The 22,115-nt window shown below is 43.2% G+C and overlaps 1 protein-coding gene across 2 annotated transcripts in view; it reads right to left on the reverse strand.

The window, feature by feature from the left end:
* UBE2F (ubiquitin conjugating enzyme E2 F (putative)) overlaps positions 1-22,115 on the reverse strand; it is a 373,705-nt gene that overhangs the window by 302,628 nt on the left and 48,962 nt on the right. For both annotated transcript variants that reach the window (XM_089672398.1, XM_089672399.1), the window contains exon 4: positions 6,760-6,825. In XM_089672398.1, coding sequence (XP_089528524.1) covers positions 6,760-6,825 — 66 coding nt within the window. The remainder of the gene's footprint in view (positions 1-6,759; positions 6,826-22,115) is intronic.

Here is a 22,115-nt window from a genome sequence, read left to right on the forward strand (position 1 = left end):
CAAGAACACATGGTCTACAATTTAGACCATTTTGCGACAAGACAACAAAAGGGTATCAGAAATGAATGAGGCAGTCTATCTCTATGCTCTCCTGTAAGCATACCGCTGCAAAGCAAGAAAGCACCAATTTGTGATCCTCTCTCTCCCAGTGCGAGTGCTCTTGTGCATGGGATTAAAGAAAGTTCATATTAAGGGAGGCTGGACAACTTGTATGTAAAAATATAATTATTCTTTAAAAAATACAAAATTGAGTTAGACTGTTTTATCTGCATAAAATAAGAAAGGAGAGAGAAGTGCACGACCCATAGTGTAGCAGGTTGATAAAGCAGGATTGCTTTGAAACAAATCCCTGCATTTTGGGGTATACAGTGGTGACAACAGGAGGCTTTCGGCTCATTTCTACTTCAGCGCATGCTTTCCCCAGCCAGTGGTCAAGGCAGGGGGATCTCGGATAACTCATACACTGACTCTGGACTTATCCTCCAAGCCACCTGACAGTTGTTTGTGAGTGCAGCTATTGATTTTATTTTGTCCATTAAACTTTGTTATGCATGCTACACTATAGGGTGTGCTTTCCTCCATCTCCTTTCTTGTTTTACACAGGTTTTCGGCATTAGACTACGCAGCTCAGAAGCAGCACCCTCTTAGTTATAGCAGCTTTTGGACTGTTTTTTAATCTAGGCTACCTGCTGTTTTTAGATATTATATCCATATTGCTTTTTCACTGTATTTTTTTATCATTTATTAAATGTACTCTTGGATTGATTTATGCTCAGCCTCATTTTTAGGATTTCATGTTTTGTTTTTTTCCCCATCGCACTCACGCAATCCTATTTAGGCTCTGACAATCACTTAGCTAGTGGAGAGCCCTAATGGGCTCATCACAGCTGTTTACTAACCACAGGAAAATGTCACCTGAAGTTTACAGTTTGCTATAAAGGATTTCCTGTGACACTATCCTTTTTGTTTTATCTGTATGTTGGGAACTGTTTAGAAGCAGGTCAGTGCAACAATAGTCAGTATAAAGGAACACAAAGGTTGCCCTCAAATACAACAAATTAAATAGTTTGGGATAAAGGGGTTATTTAAGTGTAAATGTTGTATTAAAAATAAAACAAGGAAACATCCAATAACAAAACGCTACATGCTAATCCAGAAAGAAAGTGGGTTATGATGTCCAGCACAGATGCTGATCACACGCTCCCGTGCACTTTGCCTGACATCCAAGTTCTTCAGCATACACACAATTTACATACCTCAGGCCATTCTACACATGTCTGGTGACAGACACATCTGAGTCAGCATTCATGTCCTTCTCTTTTCTCAGTATTTCAAGCTTTAGGACACTATCACAAGAACCCTTTAGAAGACACAAGGTTTCTAGATACCAAGTATAGGTCATGCCAAAGGCATTGCACCCCATATTACACTAGTAGGCATTAATCTAGACATAAACCTAAACACTGTAGTAATAAGGGAACAATACAAAGATCTTGACAAAACTATTTTCTGTTGCTTCTAATTTTATGTAGAAAAAGATCATTTGACAATAACAGATTCTCCTGTTAGAAAATTCACTTTAAGCAAAAGCAACCATGTTCTACACCACAACAAACTTATCTGACACATCACTTAACACTTTTATTGCTGGACATTTGCTATCACATGACTAAAGTGCAAATTATGGGCCTGAAGTTTACATAAAACCCCCAATATATTATATATTTTTCTAAAAGCAGAGAACCTGTAGAACGAAATGGTGGAAACTGCTATTTTTTTTATGTTGCACAATAATTGTGCTACTTTTTATCAATTTTATACAGTTATTCCGCTAGAAACGTTCAACTTGTGTACTTTCAAAAATGCAAACATGTCATATCCTGTAAAGCCAGGCACACGCACCCAGTGGGCTGAACGAAAAAAAAAAAAAACATCGCTATACCAACACAAGTAATGTTGCTGTGGTGTTCTTACCCACTGTGCCTGTGTGTTCTGACGGGGACTCCCCCTGCCAGAACACAATGATCAGCGCTCTTAGCCGTTGTCTGCAAATGCTGATCTTTGTTGGACTTATGAACAAGCTGGACTTCAGAACGAGCTCCCGGAATGGAATTTGTTCGTAAGTAGGGGGGCTTACTGTATTTTTGGTGAAATACAGTCAAATTAAATTTACAAACACAATAAAATAGCCAATTTTTGGTTAAAATATAAAAGAGGAGGTTGGGTCAAGTAAATGGACACCAAATAAGTCAAGTCTCAAAATTGTATATATCCATGAAACAAAGAAAACCCCAAATTTTTCATAGACGATGTTATAAATTCCTTTACAGCTCATCATTTTACAGTCAACAATGAATGATGGCCCTAGAATTGCTGCTTCCACTTGCACAGCATGCGCAGATACCCAATGTGTGGGGCACAATCATCATTTTCATATGAGGCACACCTGATATGCATGATTGCATTTCTATTTGCATGTATGTAGGGCGCTTTTAAAACATTTTTTTTGGGGGGGGTTCTTTTACTTTTTTTTTTTTTTAACTTAACAGATAATTCCAGCTCTATGCCTAAATTATAAATATGAATTTTTAACAACCTTCCTGTTACTCCTGTCCCCACTGCATGTGCTGAGAATCATCCGCCGCCCATGTCTGCCAGTGTATTGATCCATTCATTTGTAAAATCAATACAAAGACCCAGAGGCTGTGTTGCAGCATAATGCAGGCAATGGCTCAAGGTCATTAGCCAGCCTAATCATGAGACAGCAAGATAGCCAGTCTTTCCTTTTTTCCCTGAAGAAAGAAGAGATTATGGCAAACCTGGGTGGCAGATAATTCTCAGTACCTGCAGATGAGTGGAGCCTAGCATATGCATATAGGACAGCATAGTGTAGGTGACAGTTTCTCTTTAAAGGAGACATTAGAGGTCTATTAGACCCCTAATGTCACTTCTGACATTGATCAAGCACTGACAAGAACTTCCTGGCTCACACTTTACAGGGGAGATCAGAAAATCAATGTCCCACTGCCCTCCATCCTGACACCCACCATGGAGGTCCCAGAAACCCTGGATGGCCAGCTGAACCCAGGACACATGATGGTAGAAGGAAGAGGGGCAGCAGTTGCAACTAAAAGGTAAATACATTCTTGGCTGGCCAACATGCCATTGTTGTAATAGCAGCAGCAAAAGGGTTTATTACCACACGTGAGGCTTGACTGGTTGAATTGTTGGGGAAAATCAAGCTATGCTTTAGATCAGATATTCATAATGGAACAAAAGCTTCATGCTGCATTATCACCTCTTTAAGCTTCCCAAAGAATTACAGCTGCTTTTTCAATTTATTTTGGACAACTAAATATATATAGATCAGCCATACATAGACCTTTTACCACAGAAACTGGCAATATGGGCTTTAGTAGGCACAAGATGTGAATTCAGCCTTATGTATGTAACAAATATGAAAGACAGACCTGTTTAAAAAAAAAAAACAAAAAAAACCCCAAACATATTCATTTAGGAAAATCTAACAGATAACATAGTTGAGTGCTGAGGAATTGTAGGATTTTAAATACTTTTGAAATCATCTCTTATATATACACACACACAACCTCAGTACACTGTGTATACACCCTGTTCCAAATTATTATGCAAATTCTATTTAAGTGTCACAAAGTATATTTTGTTTTTCAGTTTAACTCATGGATGGCATTGTGTGTCAGGGCTCTTTTGATCACTGAAAACAATCTCGGACACCTGTGATAATTAGATTGGACAGTGAGCCCAATTTAAGGAAAAACTACTAAAGGAGGGTGTTCCACATTAATAAGCAGAGCACCATTTTCAAGCAATATGGGGAAGAAAAAGGATCTCTCTGCTGCCGAAAAGAGTGAAATAGTTCAATGCCTTGGACGAGGTATGAAAACATTAGATATTTCACGAAAACTTAAGCGTGATCATCGCACTATTAAGAGAGTTGTGGCTGATTCAGAGCACAGACGGGTTCATGCAGATAAAGGCACATTGAGGAAGATTTCTGCTAGATCCATGCATCGGATCAAGAGAGCAGCTGCTAAAATACCATTACATAGCAGCAAACAGATATTTGAAGCTGCTGGTGCCTCTGGAGTCCCACGGACATCAAGGTGTAGAGTCCTCCACAGTCTTGCAACTGTGCATAAACCTTCTATTCGGCCACCACTAACCAATGCTCACAAGCAGAAACGGCTGCATTGGGCAGAAAAATACATGAAGACTAATTTTTAAACAGTCCTGTTCACTGATAAGTGCCGTGCAACCCTGGATGGTCCAGATGGATGGAGTAGTGGATGGTTGGTGGACGGCCACCCTGTTCCAACAAGGCTGCAACGGCAGCAAGGCGGTGGTGGAGTCATGTTTTGGGCCGGAATCATGGGAACAGAGCTGGTCGGCCCCTTTAGGGGCCCCGAAGGTGTAAAGGTGATCTCTGCAAAGTATGTGGAGTTTATGACTGACCACTTTCTTCCCTGTTACAGAAGGAAGAACTATGCTTTCCGTAATAAAATCATCTTTATGCATGACAATGCACCATCTCATGCTGCAAATAATACCTCTGCATCAATGGCTGCTATGGGGATAAAAGGAGAGAAAGTCATGGTGTGGCCTCCATCCTCTCCTGACCTCAATCCTATTGAGAACCTTTGGAGCATCCTAAAGCAAAAGATCTATGAGGGTGGGAGGCAGTTTACATCCAAACAGCAGCTCTGGGAGGCTATTCTTACATCTTGCAAACAAATTCAAGCAGAAACTGTCCAAAAACTCACAAGTTCAATGGATGCAAGACTTGTGAAGCTGCTATCAAATAAGGTGTCCTATGTTAAAATGTAACGTGACCTGTTAAAATGTTTAAAAAGTTAAAATGTTGTTAAAATGTTGTTAAAAGTTTGATTGAAATAGCTTTTGATTTCAGTAAATATGCTGCAAAACACAACAAATGACAATTTTCAATTCTTTACGACCTATAAAGTGTTTTGACACTTACTGTGCGTAATAATTTGGAACAGTGCATTGTAAGTTTATGTTTAAAAAAAATACTGTTATCATTAGGTTTGTTCAATAAAATTTGAATTGTACTCTTAATAGTTGATAACATGAGAATTATGCTGACTGTTATTTACATCAATTATTTAGGTAAATGAGAAAAATATCATTTGCATAATAATTTGAAACACTGTGTACAGCAGTGACTGCATCTGTAACTGTACAGTTTAATATTCTTACCCATGTTTTCACGGGTCTCCATCAACAATCCTCTCTTGAAGCAGGTACAAATATCATATGTGTACCCTTGTATGAAAATGGTTTAAACACACTTGCTGAATTTCTAAGACATGTTTGGACAGAAATAACTTCCTAATATGCAAGAATAGAGATCGATTCTGAATGATCACTATAGTTAACACTAATATCAGTCCTTCCATAAAAGCACTGAAATGACAAGTTAAAAGAAAACCAAAATAGCAAAGAAAGAAGCACTGTAAAAGCAGGCATTTACTATGAGCACCATACACTGACATTTTATTTTTCATTGAGACCTCAGCATCAAATGGTAGGTTTTTCAGTGTTGCGTAACTAGTTTTTATTAAATAGGGATGCACCGTATTCCTGTTTAAATCGTATGCTAATCCTTGCCGTGCAATTTGCATCCATTAACACAACTCGCACCGCAAAGTATCGGCTAAGGTATCGGGAGTATTTTCACGAGTACTCATGAAAATACTTGGTAAAAAATACACGAAAGTATCGGTACTTGCTGATAAAAAAAAAAACGGTATCTGTGCATCCCTATTATTAAAGGTAACTTTACCAAATAGGCCATTTGCACTCTGTACTGATGTATGAGCATCAGACATTTCTGGCAGCAAAAAATGTGAGGATAGGCTGCATATTACTTGCGCATATTTGAGAGTATGCACACACAAGCAGTAAGTGTGGCATTTGAACGTATTCGTTCACATTTGCACGTATTTGAGTATTGTGCATATTTTTTGAGTATAACTACAAAAATACTAACTGGAAATGCAGAATTTTGTATTTTTTTTGCTCATCAATATGCAGTGCTCCAAATAAGTAGACGGCAAAATAATTAACACCGGCAATACAAAAGCAATGGCCGGCAAAATATCATCCTTTCACTGATCAATAATTTGTACATCATCCTTACCTCTAAGTTGACTGCCATGTGAACTGCCACACATAAAACATATTTTTTTTTCTTTTCCTTCATCTGCTTTAGGTTTTCCATTAAGCATTTGCATTTCAGGTTTGTCATGGTGCTTTAGCAGTCCATTCAAATGAATTAGCTGCCTTAGAACAACACACTACACACCTCACATTAATGTACCACATCAGAAAAGCTAGATGTGCATGGGCCCTTACACTTGTCACATAAGTGTCCCTCTCTTCTTCATTCCTCTAGCTTATTTTGCACAATGGAAAACAGCAGAACTAAAAGGTAAACAGAATGAAGAACACACAAGAAAGAAGACCAGTGCCACTCTTACCAGTAATATAAGGACAATGATGTCTAATGTTTAATTTAAGCAACAATTGGATATAAATTTGTTATTAAGAAAATGCAAAGCCTTTGGCATGTAAGTTTTTGGCAAAATGGTGAATATACCACAATACAAATATGCCAACAAGAAAGCTATAATCTTTTTGTGCTAATACACCTGTCACATACATACAAAAAACAAGGCTACACACTAATATTCATATTACCTGGGCTCACGGTCAACTGGAAATAATGTAACTTGTTGGGGTCAGGGAAATTTACTTTACAGGTACCTAGAGAGATTAAAAAAAATGCTTAGTATCAGTATCTTCATGCACTGCATTACATATAAAAATTGGATTTTTTTCTACACATTTACCTGTAAAATCCATTTCTTGGAGTACATTATGTGACAAAGAGCAGGCTCTTCATGACTATGTGGGTTATATGCCACTTACAGGTGAATGGACACTGGCCGACCAGTCAGAGAAGAAGTTCTCCCCTATATAACCCCTCCTACACAGAAAGTACTTTAATTTTTGTAGCAAGCAATGAAATTCAAGAAAGAAGAAAGGGACCTTTGTGTCCCGTGATGTACTCCAAGAAATGGATTTTACAGGCAAGTATGTAGAAAAAAATTAAATTTTCTTTTCATCACGGGACACAGAGCAGGCTATTCATGACTATGTGGAATGTCCCAAAGCAATAAAGAAATTTTGAGGAGAGGGTGACACCACAATAGCCACCACCAACAATCCCACAAGACATACTCAGCCGTTCACAAGACGCTGAGGCCAAAGGTAGAGACCTCTGCGGCTCTCACATCCACCTGGTAGAACTTTGTGAACATGTGAACCAAAGCCCATGTAGCGGCCTTGCAAATCTGAGCAACTGATGCCTGATGTCGGACCGCCCAAGATGTCCCCACACTCCTGGTGGAGTATGCTCTCACCCGAAAGGATGGGACCTTTTATTTCAAACCATAGGCTTGAATAATTAACTGGCAGATCCAAAAGAGAAATGGTTGACCTGGAAGTCACCTGCCCCTTGTGGGCCCTTCTGGCAGCACAAACTAGGAATCCTGGCTTATGCCACCAAACTCAAGTAAATCCTGACCATCCGAAGTACATTCAGAGTACACAGTGATCTTTCCTCTGCAGACTGTAGACTATGAAAATAAGAACAGCAAGACACTGTCCTGATTTAAGTGTAAACTGAAAACCACCCCAGTAAGAAGATGCCTGAGGGCACAACATAATTTCATAATTTTGCAAGACCAAGAACAGCTCCCTATATGAAAGGGCCACCAGCTTACACTCTTCCTGCTGAAGTAACAGTAATCAAGGAAGTCACCCAAGTCAAAAGATTACATTTCTTTAATTTGTTCAAAAGGTGGCCTCTGCAAGAACAGCCAAGATCCAGTTCAAGTCCCAAGGACACCAGGGTGGCCTGACAAATAGGACCATCCGTGTTACATCCTGTACGAAGTACAAAGGAGGGAGAAACAATGATCTCTGGGAAAAATTGGATATCGCCGAAGTCTGACCCCAAGGTCAATTTCATTTCCCCTCCTGATAGGAAAAAGGAAAAGGCTTCACACCAGGAAAATAAGATTTACAGGTCCTGTAATGGAAACTCCCTGAAGCCGGCTTCCTGGTGCTCAACAGTGCGGAAACACAGGAACCATGACCTCCCCCCACCACTTCCCGAACCTTGCAGATCTGGGCTTCAATAGCCCAGCCTTTAATCCTAGCGATGGTAAAGCAGGATATGTTACTGGACCCAAGACAACAGGTCTGGGCAGACCATAAATGTCCAAGGAGCGTCCCCTGCCATGCCCTCCTGGGCTAGGCCATCAGTGGGGCTCCTAACCTCGACACAACCTGTCTAATTTGTTGTAAAACCTGGAAGGTCATAGATCCATATCCAGAGTTGCGCCCAATGCCGGCAGATTGCCAAAAATGTCTTGAGATGCAGGGACCACCCCGCCAGTATCAGCCGCTGATGGCTAGGGAAAACCTCCTGTGAGAGATCTCACGTCCTGTTTGGTTTTGGGCCTGCAAATGTGTTGAGTGTCTCGAATCATGTCAGAGACTGCCCTAGCATCCTCCGTCCGAGATACCCACTGGTCTACCAGGAAATACGAACATCGACAAATTACCCCTGAGGGCGGTGCACCTGACTATCTCTTCCGGGACGTTTTAATCGTATAACAGGTGAATAATGTAGAAACTATATTTGCCAAAACCTATTTATGCGGTCCCACAGGGATGCCGGTCCATAGCCATGATGGTTTACAGATACTCAATCACACAGGTATGCAAGCCTGCAGACCTGCTGAAGTATGCAGTTTATATAAGTATGCAGAGCATTCAAATATGCAGGTCACGCATGTTCATGCATGTATAAGTATGCAGTTCATTCAAGTATAAATCTGATAATTATGCAGGTATGCATGCAATAATGTAATACTATGCTGCACCTGCCCTGCTCCACTTTCTAGAAGCGTATAGTTTCATCCAACTACGGCAAAATCAACTGCACTTGGCTCCATACTAGCTTTGCAGCACTAGCCAAGCACCTACGCATCAAACAAAGTCTGAATACACCCTCTATGCTGCTTCAGTTCTTGTAGATCAGATGAAAATGATTTTGGAGACACGAAGCCTATAAGTGCAATTATACCTGAGCAGGGGTGTCTCAGAAAACAGCTGTGCAAGCCCACTGAGAATATTCAGACTAGTGGACTCATGCAGCATATAATTGTGTCATGTCTGGTCATGCAGCTCCCGCATAGGTAGTACTCACCCCTCATTATCCAGCTGCAAACTGCTGTGAGTCCCAGCCTTCTCACAGGAGCCTTATCCTTCAGCCCATGTGTGACTTCAATCATAAAAAAATGGCCAAGGACTAGGTTCCCATAATGTGGGGGCACTGCCTTGGACCCGTACAGTACCCTGCTGGAAAGTGCTTTGGTCAGCACAAACACTGCACAGGGTTCCATATGGCTGCATTACATGCAAAACCCAGAGGATTCTTCTCTTATCCATCGAGGCTCGGGTACCATTCATTTTGGCCAACAGCATTCTGAATGGATCTGACTGAAGTCCTTGATTCTCAGCAAAACCGTTCCAGACCTCCAAATATGCTCACAGAGCACATGCAGCACATGCTCAGTGACCATCCACCTTACAGACACTGGTGAATAAAACTGAAGTACTTCCTGTGTAGGAGGAGTTATATAGGGGAGGACTTCCTCTCTGATTGGTCAGCCAGTATCCATGCACCTATAGGTGGCATAAAACCCACATAGTCATGAATAACCTGCTCAGAGGCCCGTGATGTACGATAAAGAAAACAGTCTGATACACTACAACTGCTTTATGTTTAGCATTCCAGTATTTTTTGAATCAGAAAATAAAACTGATAAAGAACAAACTATATAGATACTGCAGTATTCCTATAGAAGTCAGAATTTAAAGTGACGATAGGTAGGTGAATTTTGTGCAAACAGAATATTGTTTGCACATTTTTCAACTAATAAAAACTACAACATCCTAAAGTAAATGTGATACCAAACTAGCAAATATATATACTTAGATAACTTTTACCTAAAGCATCCATTATAAACTGCATTTCTTTCCATACCGAATCACAGGAGAATGTTTTAAAGTGAACCTGACTTTAAAAAGTATATAAGGTGGGGGCGTGGTTTGCCGCGAGCTGTGATGGCTGCTTAGTCCCGGAGCTCCCGCCGGCCGGATCGTGCTTCAGCCTTGCACTGAGGGGACGGGTGAGACAGACACTCCCAGCTATGGGGAAATCAGACCGGACGACCTCCGGTGCCCGGTCCCCACGGGGCCCAAATCACCAGGGAAGACGCATAAAAGGAGCTTTTCCGCTCCCAACAGAAGGAAGGGCCACAGCCTTCTCCCTCTCCATCCCCCTCCCCCCCTCCGTCTGCAGCCGCAGCCATAGCCAGTTCTCTCTGCTCTGCCACGCACTCAGCACCAGACACAGTTCCCAAGCACGATCTCTCCTCCGCTACCCAATCCCGATCACTAAGGAATCTTCACGCTGTGGCCGTGGACATTAAGGTCACTTTTAGTACCGCCCTAAATGACTTACGTGAAGATATTCAGTCATTGGGCTCAAGATTGGATCAGGTGGAGTTCTATTCCAGACATAATACATCCGCCATAGCTGATATACAGCAAAGTCAGCGCTACACACTTCTACTATCCGTGAATTTTACAGGCATACTGAGGATCTGGCGGTTTCCCTTCTGCCTCTCTGATGGCGGTTTCCCTTCTGCCTCTCTGAACAAGCCAACCGGCGTACCTCCAACTTACGAGTCCCCGAAGATTTGCCCACCTTCTGCACTTCCTTGGATATCCCACTGACCGACCTGCCTGACTGGTATAGGTCCATGAGGTTGCCATCTGCTCAAGACACGAGTCATGAAGCTAGTGCAATGGACTGGCAAAGCCGACTCGACCGCAGATGCCGCTCTGTCCCATCGACTCCTCCGAAACTCCCTGGAGGGGGCTCCGCGGCCACCTCCAGCCCGATGGCTTCACCGGCGCATAGAAAGCCACAACATGAAGTCTAGAAACCCTAGATCCGCCCATACTCCTGATCCTCCTGCGCACACTCCAACAGGTGACAGACACTTACTATTAATTCTCACATCTCATTACTGCCTCGCTCCAAGAGTTTTTGCTGCCTCTCTACCTCCCTTATAATGCTCATTGGACTTCCATTTCTTAAATATCCTATACACCTGCAAAGTATGTAACAAACGCCCCAGAAGGTCCACCCGCAGTCACTGACCCTTGTATACCCTATGGGCCTTTCTCCTCCATCTTTCCCTTCCATGGGGAAAAGTATTAACCACGCTGCAGTAAGCTCTGCCTCCCGCCTCGGAGAACCAATCCCAAACTCTACCTCTGCTGCTGGTACCGAGTAGTCCTGGTCCCACTACGGGACCTTTTGCATCCAACTGGCTTCCGCTACACATCCCTATTCAAGCTCATCCACATTTCAACATCAAGAAAGCTTCCTGGACAACCATCATCCTCTGCCTCATCTTCCCTGAGACTCTAGAACGTCATTCCACTGCATCCGAAGACACCCTGCTGCATCCATGGGAACGACCAGGCACACTCGGCCCATCCTGCTCTGGTTTCATGTCGCTCTGCACATCCCGTTCGGCTGGAAGCTATCCCTACCTATTCCGTATAGTATAATAACATATGTGAATGTAATGGAGGTCTTTTGCTTTTCCTGAGTGAGGGATTGGGGAGGCAGGAATACTGTATGTAAGGCACAGAGAGATGCTCCTAGGGGATTGCTGCAGCTAATATGTTAACATGATTTTGGCTTGTGAACGAGCATCACTTCTCTCCGCCCCCTGCCTGATAACTCCTATTAGAATTTTTTTTTTTTTCCCTCTCCGTCCGGCCTGCAACCGGCAGCCTGATCCTGCGGGGGAGAGTGGCCCGGGGCCTCCCGTGCCTTTCTCAACTTTTCATGTAATTATCCCCTGACTCCTTGCTCCCTTTTCTCAGACATGCAAGAGGTGATGCTCGATTCCTCTGCTACGATAGGGGCCTTAAATAATCCAATTTTTCTTATATAATGCTCAGTTTTTCCCAATTGCATATGGACATTGTCAGGTTTTGATCCTATGGAACATAGTTGGCCAGTGTATGTAGACGTGGGGCCTTATGTTATTTTTTCCTGTTATTGCAGTGTTTTTCACATGCATTGCATATGTCGCATTGTTATACTTCTGCCTCTCTTTCAGGTATGCCTGTAATACTCACTATGGCCCCTATCAACACCAATTATAGACATGTTTATTATACCAGACCTGATCTCGTCTAGGCACACTTGACTTTCACTTATGTACCCGCTTCACCTGCACCATGGTATTTTTTCCTTTGTAACAAGCAGCAGTGCTCCTTTGCTGGTTCCCTACCCCCCTTGTGGCACCCATTTTCCACCCTCCTCGTGTGCAATCCCTGTATGCTCTAAGACATTTTTTTTGCTCTAAGCCGTATGCTCTAAGCCGCTTTTCCAGAGACGGTCCGTGACTTTACCCTACATATTTGGCGCTGAGGACCCATTGTTACATTTGCCCCGCTCAAACCCTTCCCCTCAGAACCCTACATTTTTTTTCTTTACTCTTTGTAATAAGCTACCGGCCGGCGGTTGTTCTCTTCCTGGTTCAACGCCTACTCCATTCCCCACACAGTAGGTTCTGCGAGCTTTTACTGAGCTTTTTTTTTCAGCTACTATTATTACTATCCTTCTTCCATACTCCTTTTCCCCTTTGTCTTCCTTATTTTTCCTTTCTGATCCTTTCATTCTCTTCTGGATTCTTCTTCTCTTACGTGTACAAGCGGGTCTTCTCCTCAAGCCGATTATCTCTAATACTTTTTATTCTCTGTCTATTTCTCTTTCCTGGGACTGCTCCTGCCCTCTCCCCCCCCCTTTTTTCTTTCCTTCCTTCATTCCCTCCCCGTTCCCCTGACCTCTCCCGTGTGTTGCATCTTCAGATTTTTACGACATTGAACTGTAGATATGCCCTCCTCCAACTCTTTGTCGGGACAACTGTCCTTGAAAGTTCTCTCACTTAATGTTAAGGGCCTGAACACGCCAGAAAAGCGCTCCATGCTGCTTTCCTACTTGCATAAACAAAAAGCGGATGTAGTCTTTATCCAGGAGACGCACTTCTGTCGAGACTCTATTCCCAAGCTTTTTAACTTCCGCTTTCCTACAGTTTTCCACGCCACTAATCCCTTAGCTAAATCGAAAGGGGTCGCGATCCTTCTCGCCAGACATCTCCCTCTTAATGTGACAGATACTCTTCTGAATCCCGAAGGTAGATATCTGTTTATAAAGGGCTCCTTCGCCAATAGACCCATCACGTTTGCTAACGTTTATGCTCCCAACACCAAAACAGGTTTCGTTCACACGCTCGCTCACCTCTGCCCTAGCCGCTTTCCAAACGGGTGTGCTGATATTGGGGGGAGATCTGAATGTCCCTTTAAGCCCATTGCTGGACTCCTCTTCGGGCAGCTCCTTTTTGCCCTACAAAGCTCTTAAGCAGATACGCTTACAATTACAACACTTGCAACTACACGACTCCTGGCAAACTCTCTACCCTACTGTTAAGGACTACATTTTTTTCCACACCACATAATAAATACTCTAGGATAGATTACAGTCAGGTCCATAAATATTGGGACATCGACACAATTCTAACATTTTTGGCTCTGTACACCACCACAATGGATTTGAAATGAAATAAACAAGATGTGCTTTAACTGCAGACTGCCAGCTTTAATTTGAGGGTATTTACCTCCAAATCAGGTGAACGGTGTAGGAATTACAACAGTTTGCATATGTGCCTCCCACTTGTTTAGGGACCAAAGGTAATGGGACAATTGGCTTCTCAGCTGTTCCATGGCCAGGTGTGTGTTATTCCCTCATTATCCCAATTACAATGAGCAGATAAAAGGTCCAGAGTTAATTTCAAGTGTACTATTTGCATTTGGAATCTGTTGCTGTTAACTCTCAAGATGAGATCCAAAGAGCTGTCCCTATCAGTGAAGCAAGCCATTATTAGGCTGAAAAAAACAAAACAAACCCATCAGAGAGATAGCAAAAACATTAGGCATGGCCAAAACAACTGTTTGGAACATTCTTAAAAAGAAGGAACGCACCGGTGAGCTCAGCAACACCAAAAGACCCAGAAGACCACAGAAAACAACTGTGGTGGATGACTGAAGAATTCTTTCCCTGGTGAAGAAAACACCCTTCACAACAGTTGGCCAGAACAAGAACACTCTCCAGGAGGTAGGTGTATGTGTGTCAAAGTCAACAATCAAGAGAAGACTTCACCAGAGTGAATACAGAGGGTTCACCACAAGATGTAAACCATTGGTGAGCCTCAAAAACAGGAAGGCCAGATTACAGTTTGCAGAACGACATCTAAAAAAGCCTTCACAGTTCTGGAACAACATCCTATGGACAGATGAGACCAAGATCAACTTGTACCAGAGTGATGGGAAGAGAAGAGTATGGAGAAGGAAAGGAACTGCTCATGATCCTAAGCATACCACCTCATCAGTGAAGCATGGTGGTGGTAGTGTCATGGCGTGGGCATGTATGGCTGCCAATGGAACTGGTTCTCTTGTATTTGTTGATGATGTGACTGCTGACAAAAGCAGCAGGATGAATTCGGAAGTGTTTCGGGAATATTATCTGCTCATATTCAGCCAAATGCTTCAGAACTCATTGGACGCCGCTTCACAGTGCAGATGGACAATGACCCAAAGCAGACTGCAAAAGCAACCAAAGAGATTTTTAAGGGAAAGAAGTGGAATGTTATGCAATGGCCAAGTCAATCACCTGACCTGAATCCGATTGAGCATGCATTTCACTTGCTGAAGACAAAACTGAAGGGAAAATGCCCTAAGAACAAGCAGGAACTGAAGACAGTTGCAGTAGAGGCCTGGCAGAGCATCACCAGGGATGAAACCCAGCGTCTGGTGATGTCTATGCGTTCCAGACTTCAGGCTGTAATTGACTGCAAAGGATTTGCAACCAAGTATTAAAAAGTGAAAGTTTGATTTATGATTATTATTCTGTCCCATTACTTTTGGTCCCTTAACAAGTGGGGGGCACATATGCAAGCTGTTGTAATTCCTACACTGTTCACCTGATTTGGATGTAAATACCCTCAAATTAAAGCTGCCAGTCTGCAGTTAAAGCACATCTTGTTTGTTTCATTTCAAATCCATTGTGGTGGTGTATAGAGCCAAAAATGGTAGAATTGTGTCGATGTCCCAATATTTATGGACCTGACTGTACTTCTTCTCGCAGTCAGATCTTCCACTCCTTCACGCCGCCTCCATAGAACCGATAGTCCTCTCCGATCACCATCCCATAACCACGACGTTGCGGTTTCCCGAAAAACACATATGCTCGAAGTACTGGCGCCTGGAGGCTTCCCTTCTTGCGGACATTGCTATTGAACAAGAGATCCATTCCAACCTGAGTATTTCTCCTTGAATTGCTCTTCAGACACCTCTTCCCTCACGCAGTGGGAATCCCATAAGTGTGTCATTCGCTCATAGCTATAGCGACAAGATGTAAAAGAGACAGACAAGAGCGTTTGAAACTCCTTACGGACAGGATTCAATCTTTGGAAAAAGCGGACTCTGGCTGCGTTGACTTTGTCAGAACTTACGGACACCGGCGTACAACTTCTCACAGAATTGGGTAAGGTGGTCAAAAAAAGATACATTCATTCACAAAAATTGTACTATGAATTCGCAAATAAGAGCGGGAAGTTTCTAGCTAGTTTCTAGCTCCTCGCGAGAAACGGTCCAGCATGACGGTACATAAAATCAGAGACTCCGACGGCACAGTGGCTACATCCAACCCCGACATTGCCTCCCATTTTGAACAGTTTTCTAAATCCTTATATAATCTCCCTCCTGAACGTCCCCCTCTGCAGACCGACAAGTCCAAAGCTTCCCTGATCTCTGAATTCCTTCATCTTTATAGTCCAGCTACTCTCTCTGAGGAACAGGCTCACTCTCTGGAAAAAGATCTGACCCTGAATGAGCTACAGTGCACTGTAAAGCAGATGAAACCTGGTAAGAGCCCGGGTCCTGACGTTTTTTCAGTAGTATATTATAAATCCTTCCTAGACATCCTAGGTGCCCCCTTTCTTTCCGCTTTCAATACTCTCAGTCTCCCCAGTCAGATTCCCGACTTTTAGAGGCTTACATTACGGTTATCCCCAAAAGCGGTAAGGATGCTACTCTGGTTCCCAATTACAGGCCTATTTCCCTGCTGAAAGTTGACATAAAACTGTTCGTGAAAATTCTTGCTAACCGGCTCCTCCCCTTGCTTCATGCCCTGATCAATTTAGATCAGGTGGGTTTTATCCCTGGTAGAGAAGCAAGGGACAACACCATTAAGGCCCTTAATCTCCACCATTGACTTCGTAAATCTAATACTCCTGGATTTTTTCTTTCTTTGGATGCAGAAAAGGCCTTTGATAGGATTGCATGGGACTACTTGAAGGCGTCGGGTTTGGGTGAGAGGATGCTAAACTTCATAATGGCCCTATATGCTGATCCAACAGCTCGAGTCCGGGTTAACAGACACTTATCAAACCCCTTCCACCTAAGAAATGGAACACGTCAGGGTCGCCCCCTCTCCCCGCTCCTGTTTGTCTTATCCCTTGAGCCTTTGTTAAGGAAAATTCACTCAAATCCTGATATCAAAGGGATCAAGGCAGCAGATAAAGAATATAAGCTCGCTGCTTATGCGGATGACATCCTCTTGTTTCTTGTCGACCCCTGTACCACATTGCCGAATCTATTGAAAGACTTTGCTTTCTTTCAATTTCTGTCGAATCTTAAAATTAACTTCTCGTCCTATGCCCTTAACATCTCTCTTCCCCCTGACCCGGTTTCGTTTTGTCAGTCTCACTTTCCGTTTTAGCGGGAAAGGGAGGCCCTCTCTTATCTTGGTGTGCAAGTTACCCGCAATCTTGACGACCTCTACACCAAAAATTTCCTTCCCGCCCTTCGTTCTGTACAGGAGGATCTCACTAAATGGCATCGCCCTTGCTTCTCTTGGTTCGGAAGGGCGGCGATACTCAAAATGAATATACTCCCCCCATCTCCTCTATCTTTTTCAAACATTGCCGATTAATCTGTCACTCGCTTTTTTTACCTCCTGTAAAAAATTGTGCTCCCTATTCCTTTGGGACCATAAGCGTCCACGCATTGCATTTTCCCAACTGATCCTTCCTAAACTTAGAGGAGGAATTGGGCTCCCTGACCTTTACCGCTATTATTGGGCATGTCACCTTTCCCGCGTAATCGATTGGCACGTCCACTCTGCTACCAAAGATTGGGTCCACTTGGAGAGTGTCTTTTCACCCTCACCCTTGGCGTCGATCCCATGGCTCCTACCGAGGCATACGCCTCAAGTCCTTCTCACACACCCTCTGCTGGGGCCCACCTTAAAAATTTTCCGCTTGGCTTGTAAGTCTCCTGGCATACATGAAGCCTTCCTGTCCAAACACTGGCTGCACCCTTAGATTATAGTACAACACTTTCTTCATAAAGGCAGGATGAAATCATTTGCTGAATTACTAGACAGCCTGGGTATCCAAGATTTCCCCTTCTGGGCTTATTTCCAGATTAGACACTTCTTGCTTTCACATAAAGACCATCCTCTTACCCCTTTCGAATCCATATGCTCTAAAGCCGAACCCCGAAAGCATTTGATCTCAGAAGTGTACCCCCTCCTTGTTGGGAGTAGGACCTACAATTCTCTTCCTTCATGCCGTGCTTGGAACAGAGATCTGGAAGCTAACCTGTCAGATTCAGATTGGGACCTAATTTTTAGGTACTCCCACAAATGCTTCCTCAATGTTTCGACGCAAGAAAACGGCTACAAACTGGCCTCCAGATGGTACCGAACTCCTTCAAGAATTGATTGCTACAACCCTTCCTTGCCCAACAGCTGTTGGAGATGCGGGACATCAGATGGGTCATTTCTCCACATCTGGTGGTCTTGCCTGATCATTCAACCATTCTGGCAAGAGGTCCATCGGATTGTAGTGTCCGTAACTACCTTACCATTGATTCTCTCTCCGGCTCACTTCCTCCTCCACTATTCCTCCCTTCCGCAGGGACGGCATTTTCAAATCCTTAGCTATGCATATGGTCAACGCAGCCAGACTCTGCTTACCTGTATCATGGGGCTCCACTCACCCTCCCTCTATACGAGACTGGCTTATCCGCTTGGGCAAAGTGGCGGAGATGGAAGAACTGATTGCGACTGCACTTGATACCCCGACCAAATTTTCCCACACTTGGGCCTGTTGGACTCACTTTCAGACCACCCCTGCATATCGGTCCCTCATGGACCAATCTAAATGATCTAATTCAGCTCACCCTCCTACGACACCCCTTTCTCTTTTTTCGAACGGCTGGCAATGTGTTTCCCTTAAATGTATTTGCCCTCATTTGCATGTCCCCTATGGCGGTTCAGGTTCTGTCTACTTCTGTTTATATTCGAACGTATAGACAATGACGCTTAATTCGCACGTTACTCCTCCCCTTATTACACCCTCTTCCTTTGTCCTTCCTCCCCCTTTCCTTTACCCCCCCTTTTTTTTTTCTTTTTCTTTCTTTCTCTCCTCTTTTATCTCTCCCATCTCCCACACTCTTCTGTACTTTATGTAGTCTTCAAGAGATCATTGGGCAAAACTACATCAATATTATCTTATACTTATTAGAGTCCCTACGACAGCTTTCATTTGTATTCAGATACCTTTGCCACATAACGACTGTTGCAACATTTTTTGTATGTGCACTACATTCGCCCCCCCCCCCCGTTGCAGGCCTATGCCTTGAGGTATATCTACATGAGGTTCACGGTTATCAGCCTCTATTATGCCTTTTCATGCTGCCAGAGTATTACATGCATAACCCGGTTGTGGCCTAGTTATTTGTCGCTGTCTATGCTCTTGCATATGATCTCTGTTTTCTCATGTTGTACCTATTGACGACTGCCTTATCCTCTTGTATTTTACAAGTTCCTTTGTAATTCTGTAATTCACCAATAAACGTTTATGGAATAAAAAAAAAGTATATAAAGGTAACAACAGTGACAAAGCACAGATAATTACCTGCATTAGTCTTGGAATCAATCACTGTGCAGTCCATATGGTTCTAGGGCAGGGGTGGGCAAACTTTTTGACTTGAGGGCCGCAATGGGTTCATATATTGGACCCGGGGGCCGGACCAAGAGTAGATGAATGATGTGTATGTGTCATCCATAGTAAGTATAGTAATATTCCCCCATAGTAAGCATAGTAATTAATCCTCCATATAGTAATTCATCCCCATAGTAATTCATCCCTCATAGTAATTCATCCCCCCTATAGTAATTCATTCCCCCTATAGTAATTCATTCCCCATATTAATTCATCCCCCATATTATTTCATCCCTCATATAGTATTTCATCCCCCATATAGTAATTCATCCCCCATAGTAATTCATCCCCCATATAGTAATTCATCCCCCATATAGTAATTCATCCCCCATAGTAATTCATCCCCCATATAGTAATTCATCCCCCATATTAATTCATCCCCCATATTATTTCATCCCTCATATAGTATTTCATCCCCCATATAGTAATTCATCCCCCATAGTAATTCATCCCCCATATAGTAATTCATCCCCCATATAGTAATTCATCCCCCATAGTAATTCATCCCCCATATAGTAATTCATCCCCCATATAGTAATTCATCCCCCATATAGTAATTCATCCCCCATATAGTAATTCATCCCCCATATAGTAATTCATCCCCCATAGTAATTCATCCCCCATATAGTAATTCATCCCCCCTTTAGTAATTCATTCCCCATATAGTAATTCATCCCCCATAGGAATTCATCCCCCCTATAGTAATTAATTCCCCATATTAATTCATCCCCCATATTAAGTCCCCAAGTCCCCCCATGTGTCAATTCACTTACCTTTGCTCCGCGCGTTCCTCTCGCCGTGTTCCCGCGCCGTTCCGGTGTAGCATGAAAATCTGTCTCCTATGAGGATCTGTCCCCCTCGACGTATCTGCGCATGTGCCAGTTTCAGGCATTAGCAGCCGATCGGCGATCTCCGGCACATGCGCAGATACGTCGAGGGGGACAGATCCTCATAGGAGACAGATTTTCATGCTACACCGGTCTTCAGGGCGGACTGTGAGAGGAGCCTAGCGGGAGCCTAGCTCCGCGGGCCAGATTAAAAGGTCCGCCGGGCCGTAGTTTGCCCAATGCTGTTCTAGGGTCAGGGCTAGCTGTACAAAGGGATTTACTCCATACTAAAATTAACCCCCCCCTCTCCCCACTTCCTTCTATTGGTACTTCACCACTCAGCATGCCATTCCTTTAGCAAACTCCAGAACCTTACCCACCCCTTTCCCACACAGCCATTCACTGGGAAGATAAATGTAATGCTGTTTCTCCTCCCTGCAGCTGAGAACAGAGGGTATACGATCACTTATAAAATAGGGAAACAAAAGGTATTTATGTTTTTTTTTTCATGTACACACAAATGTTTTGCCTTTCATTTCTACTTTAAACTGTATGGATTGTTTTACAAGGGGAGGGTTTATAAGGCTCAGCCAGCTTCACTTTAAACCTTATGTAAAGACAGAAACACTGGGAACAGGAAAAGCTATGTAGCACTATGGACTACCCTATTAAAAGCACCGGTGCTCTGTGATTGAGTGCTGTCACATGAAGTGATTTTAATGCTTCTCTATAATCTGAAAGTACGTTGACAGCCATTGACAAAAGTACTGCTTTGATTTAAAAAAAAAAAAACCTTCAGGTGTGGTGTGAAGTTTTTAAACACTTCGCCTGGGTGAACGTGATAAGGGCTAGTTCACACTACATGCGTTTCAGTGTGCTTTTTTTCTGCATCCAAAACACACAGAAAGTAGGTTACATGGTTGTCAATATCATAGTTCACATCAGTGCTTACAGTTCCAGTGCGTTCCAGATGCAGAAAAAAAAAGTAGAAAATGCTGCAATTTTCCTGCTCAGAACTGTACTGGAACGCGGTGAAATGCATCAAAAATGCTCTGGACTGCACTGAAACACACCAAAATCGCACTGGAAGGTACATGTCCCTATTTAACTTGAAGAAAAAGAGAAGAAAAAATTAACTGGAACACATCAAAAACACTGGCAGGTGCCAAAAACGCACATGCAGAAACGCATCCGGAATGCATCTGGACTGCATTTCTACAGTGTGAACCGGCCCTAATACATCCTGGGAGTGAAGGGGTTATACCGGGAGTTGGTGCAATAAGTATTTGATCCCCTATCATTCAGCAGGATTTCTGGCTACCAAGTGTCTTTCATACAGGTAACAAGCTGAGATTAGAAGCAGCCTCTTAAAAGGGATTGCTGCTAATCTCATTTTGTTACCTGTATAAAAGACACCTGTCCACAGGAGCAATTAAACAATCAGATTCCAAACTCTCCACCATGGCAAAGACCAAAGAGCTGTCAAAGGATGTAAGAGACAAGACTGTAGACCTACACAAGGCTGGACTGGGCTACAAAACTATTGCCAAGCAGCTTGGTGAGAAGGTGACAACAGTTGGTGCAATCATTCACAAACGGAAGAAAGACAAAACAACTGTCAGTCTCCCTAGGTCTGGTGCACCATGCAAGATCTCACCTCCTAGAGTGTCAATGATCATGAGAACAGTGAGGAATCATCCCAGAACTACACGTGAGGATCTTGTCAATGATCTCCAGGCAGCTGGGACCACAGTCACCAAGAAAACAATTGGTAACACACTACGCCGACAAGAATTGAAATCCTGCAGTGCCCACAAGGTCCCTCTGCTCAAGAAAGCACATGTCCAGGCCCGTCTGAAGTTTGCCACTGAACATCTGACTGATACAGAGGACGACTAGTTGAAAGTGTTGTGGTCAGATGAGACCAAAATCAAGC

The sequence above is a fragment of the Staurois parvus genome, unplaced genomic scaffold, assembly GCF_062004578.1.
Source record: "Staurois parvus isolate SC_StPar_1 unplaced genomic scaffold, SC_StPar_1.0 ptg000011l, whole genome shotgun sequence".
Classification (NCBI taxonomy): Eukaryota; Metazoa; Chordata; class Amphibia; order Anura; family Ranidae; genus Staurois; species Staurois parvus.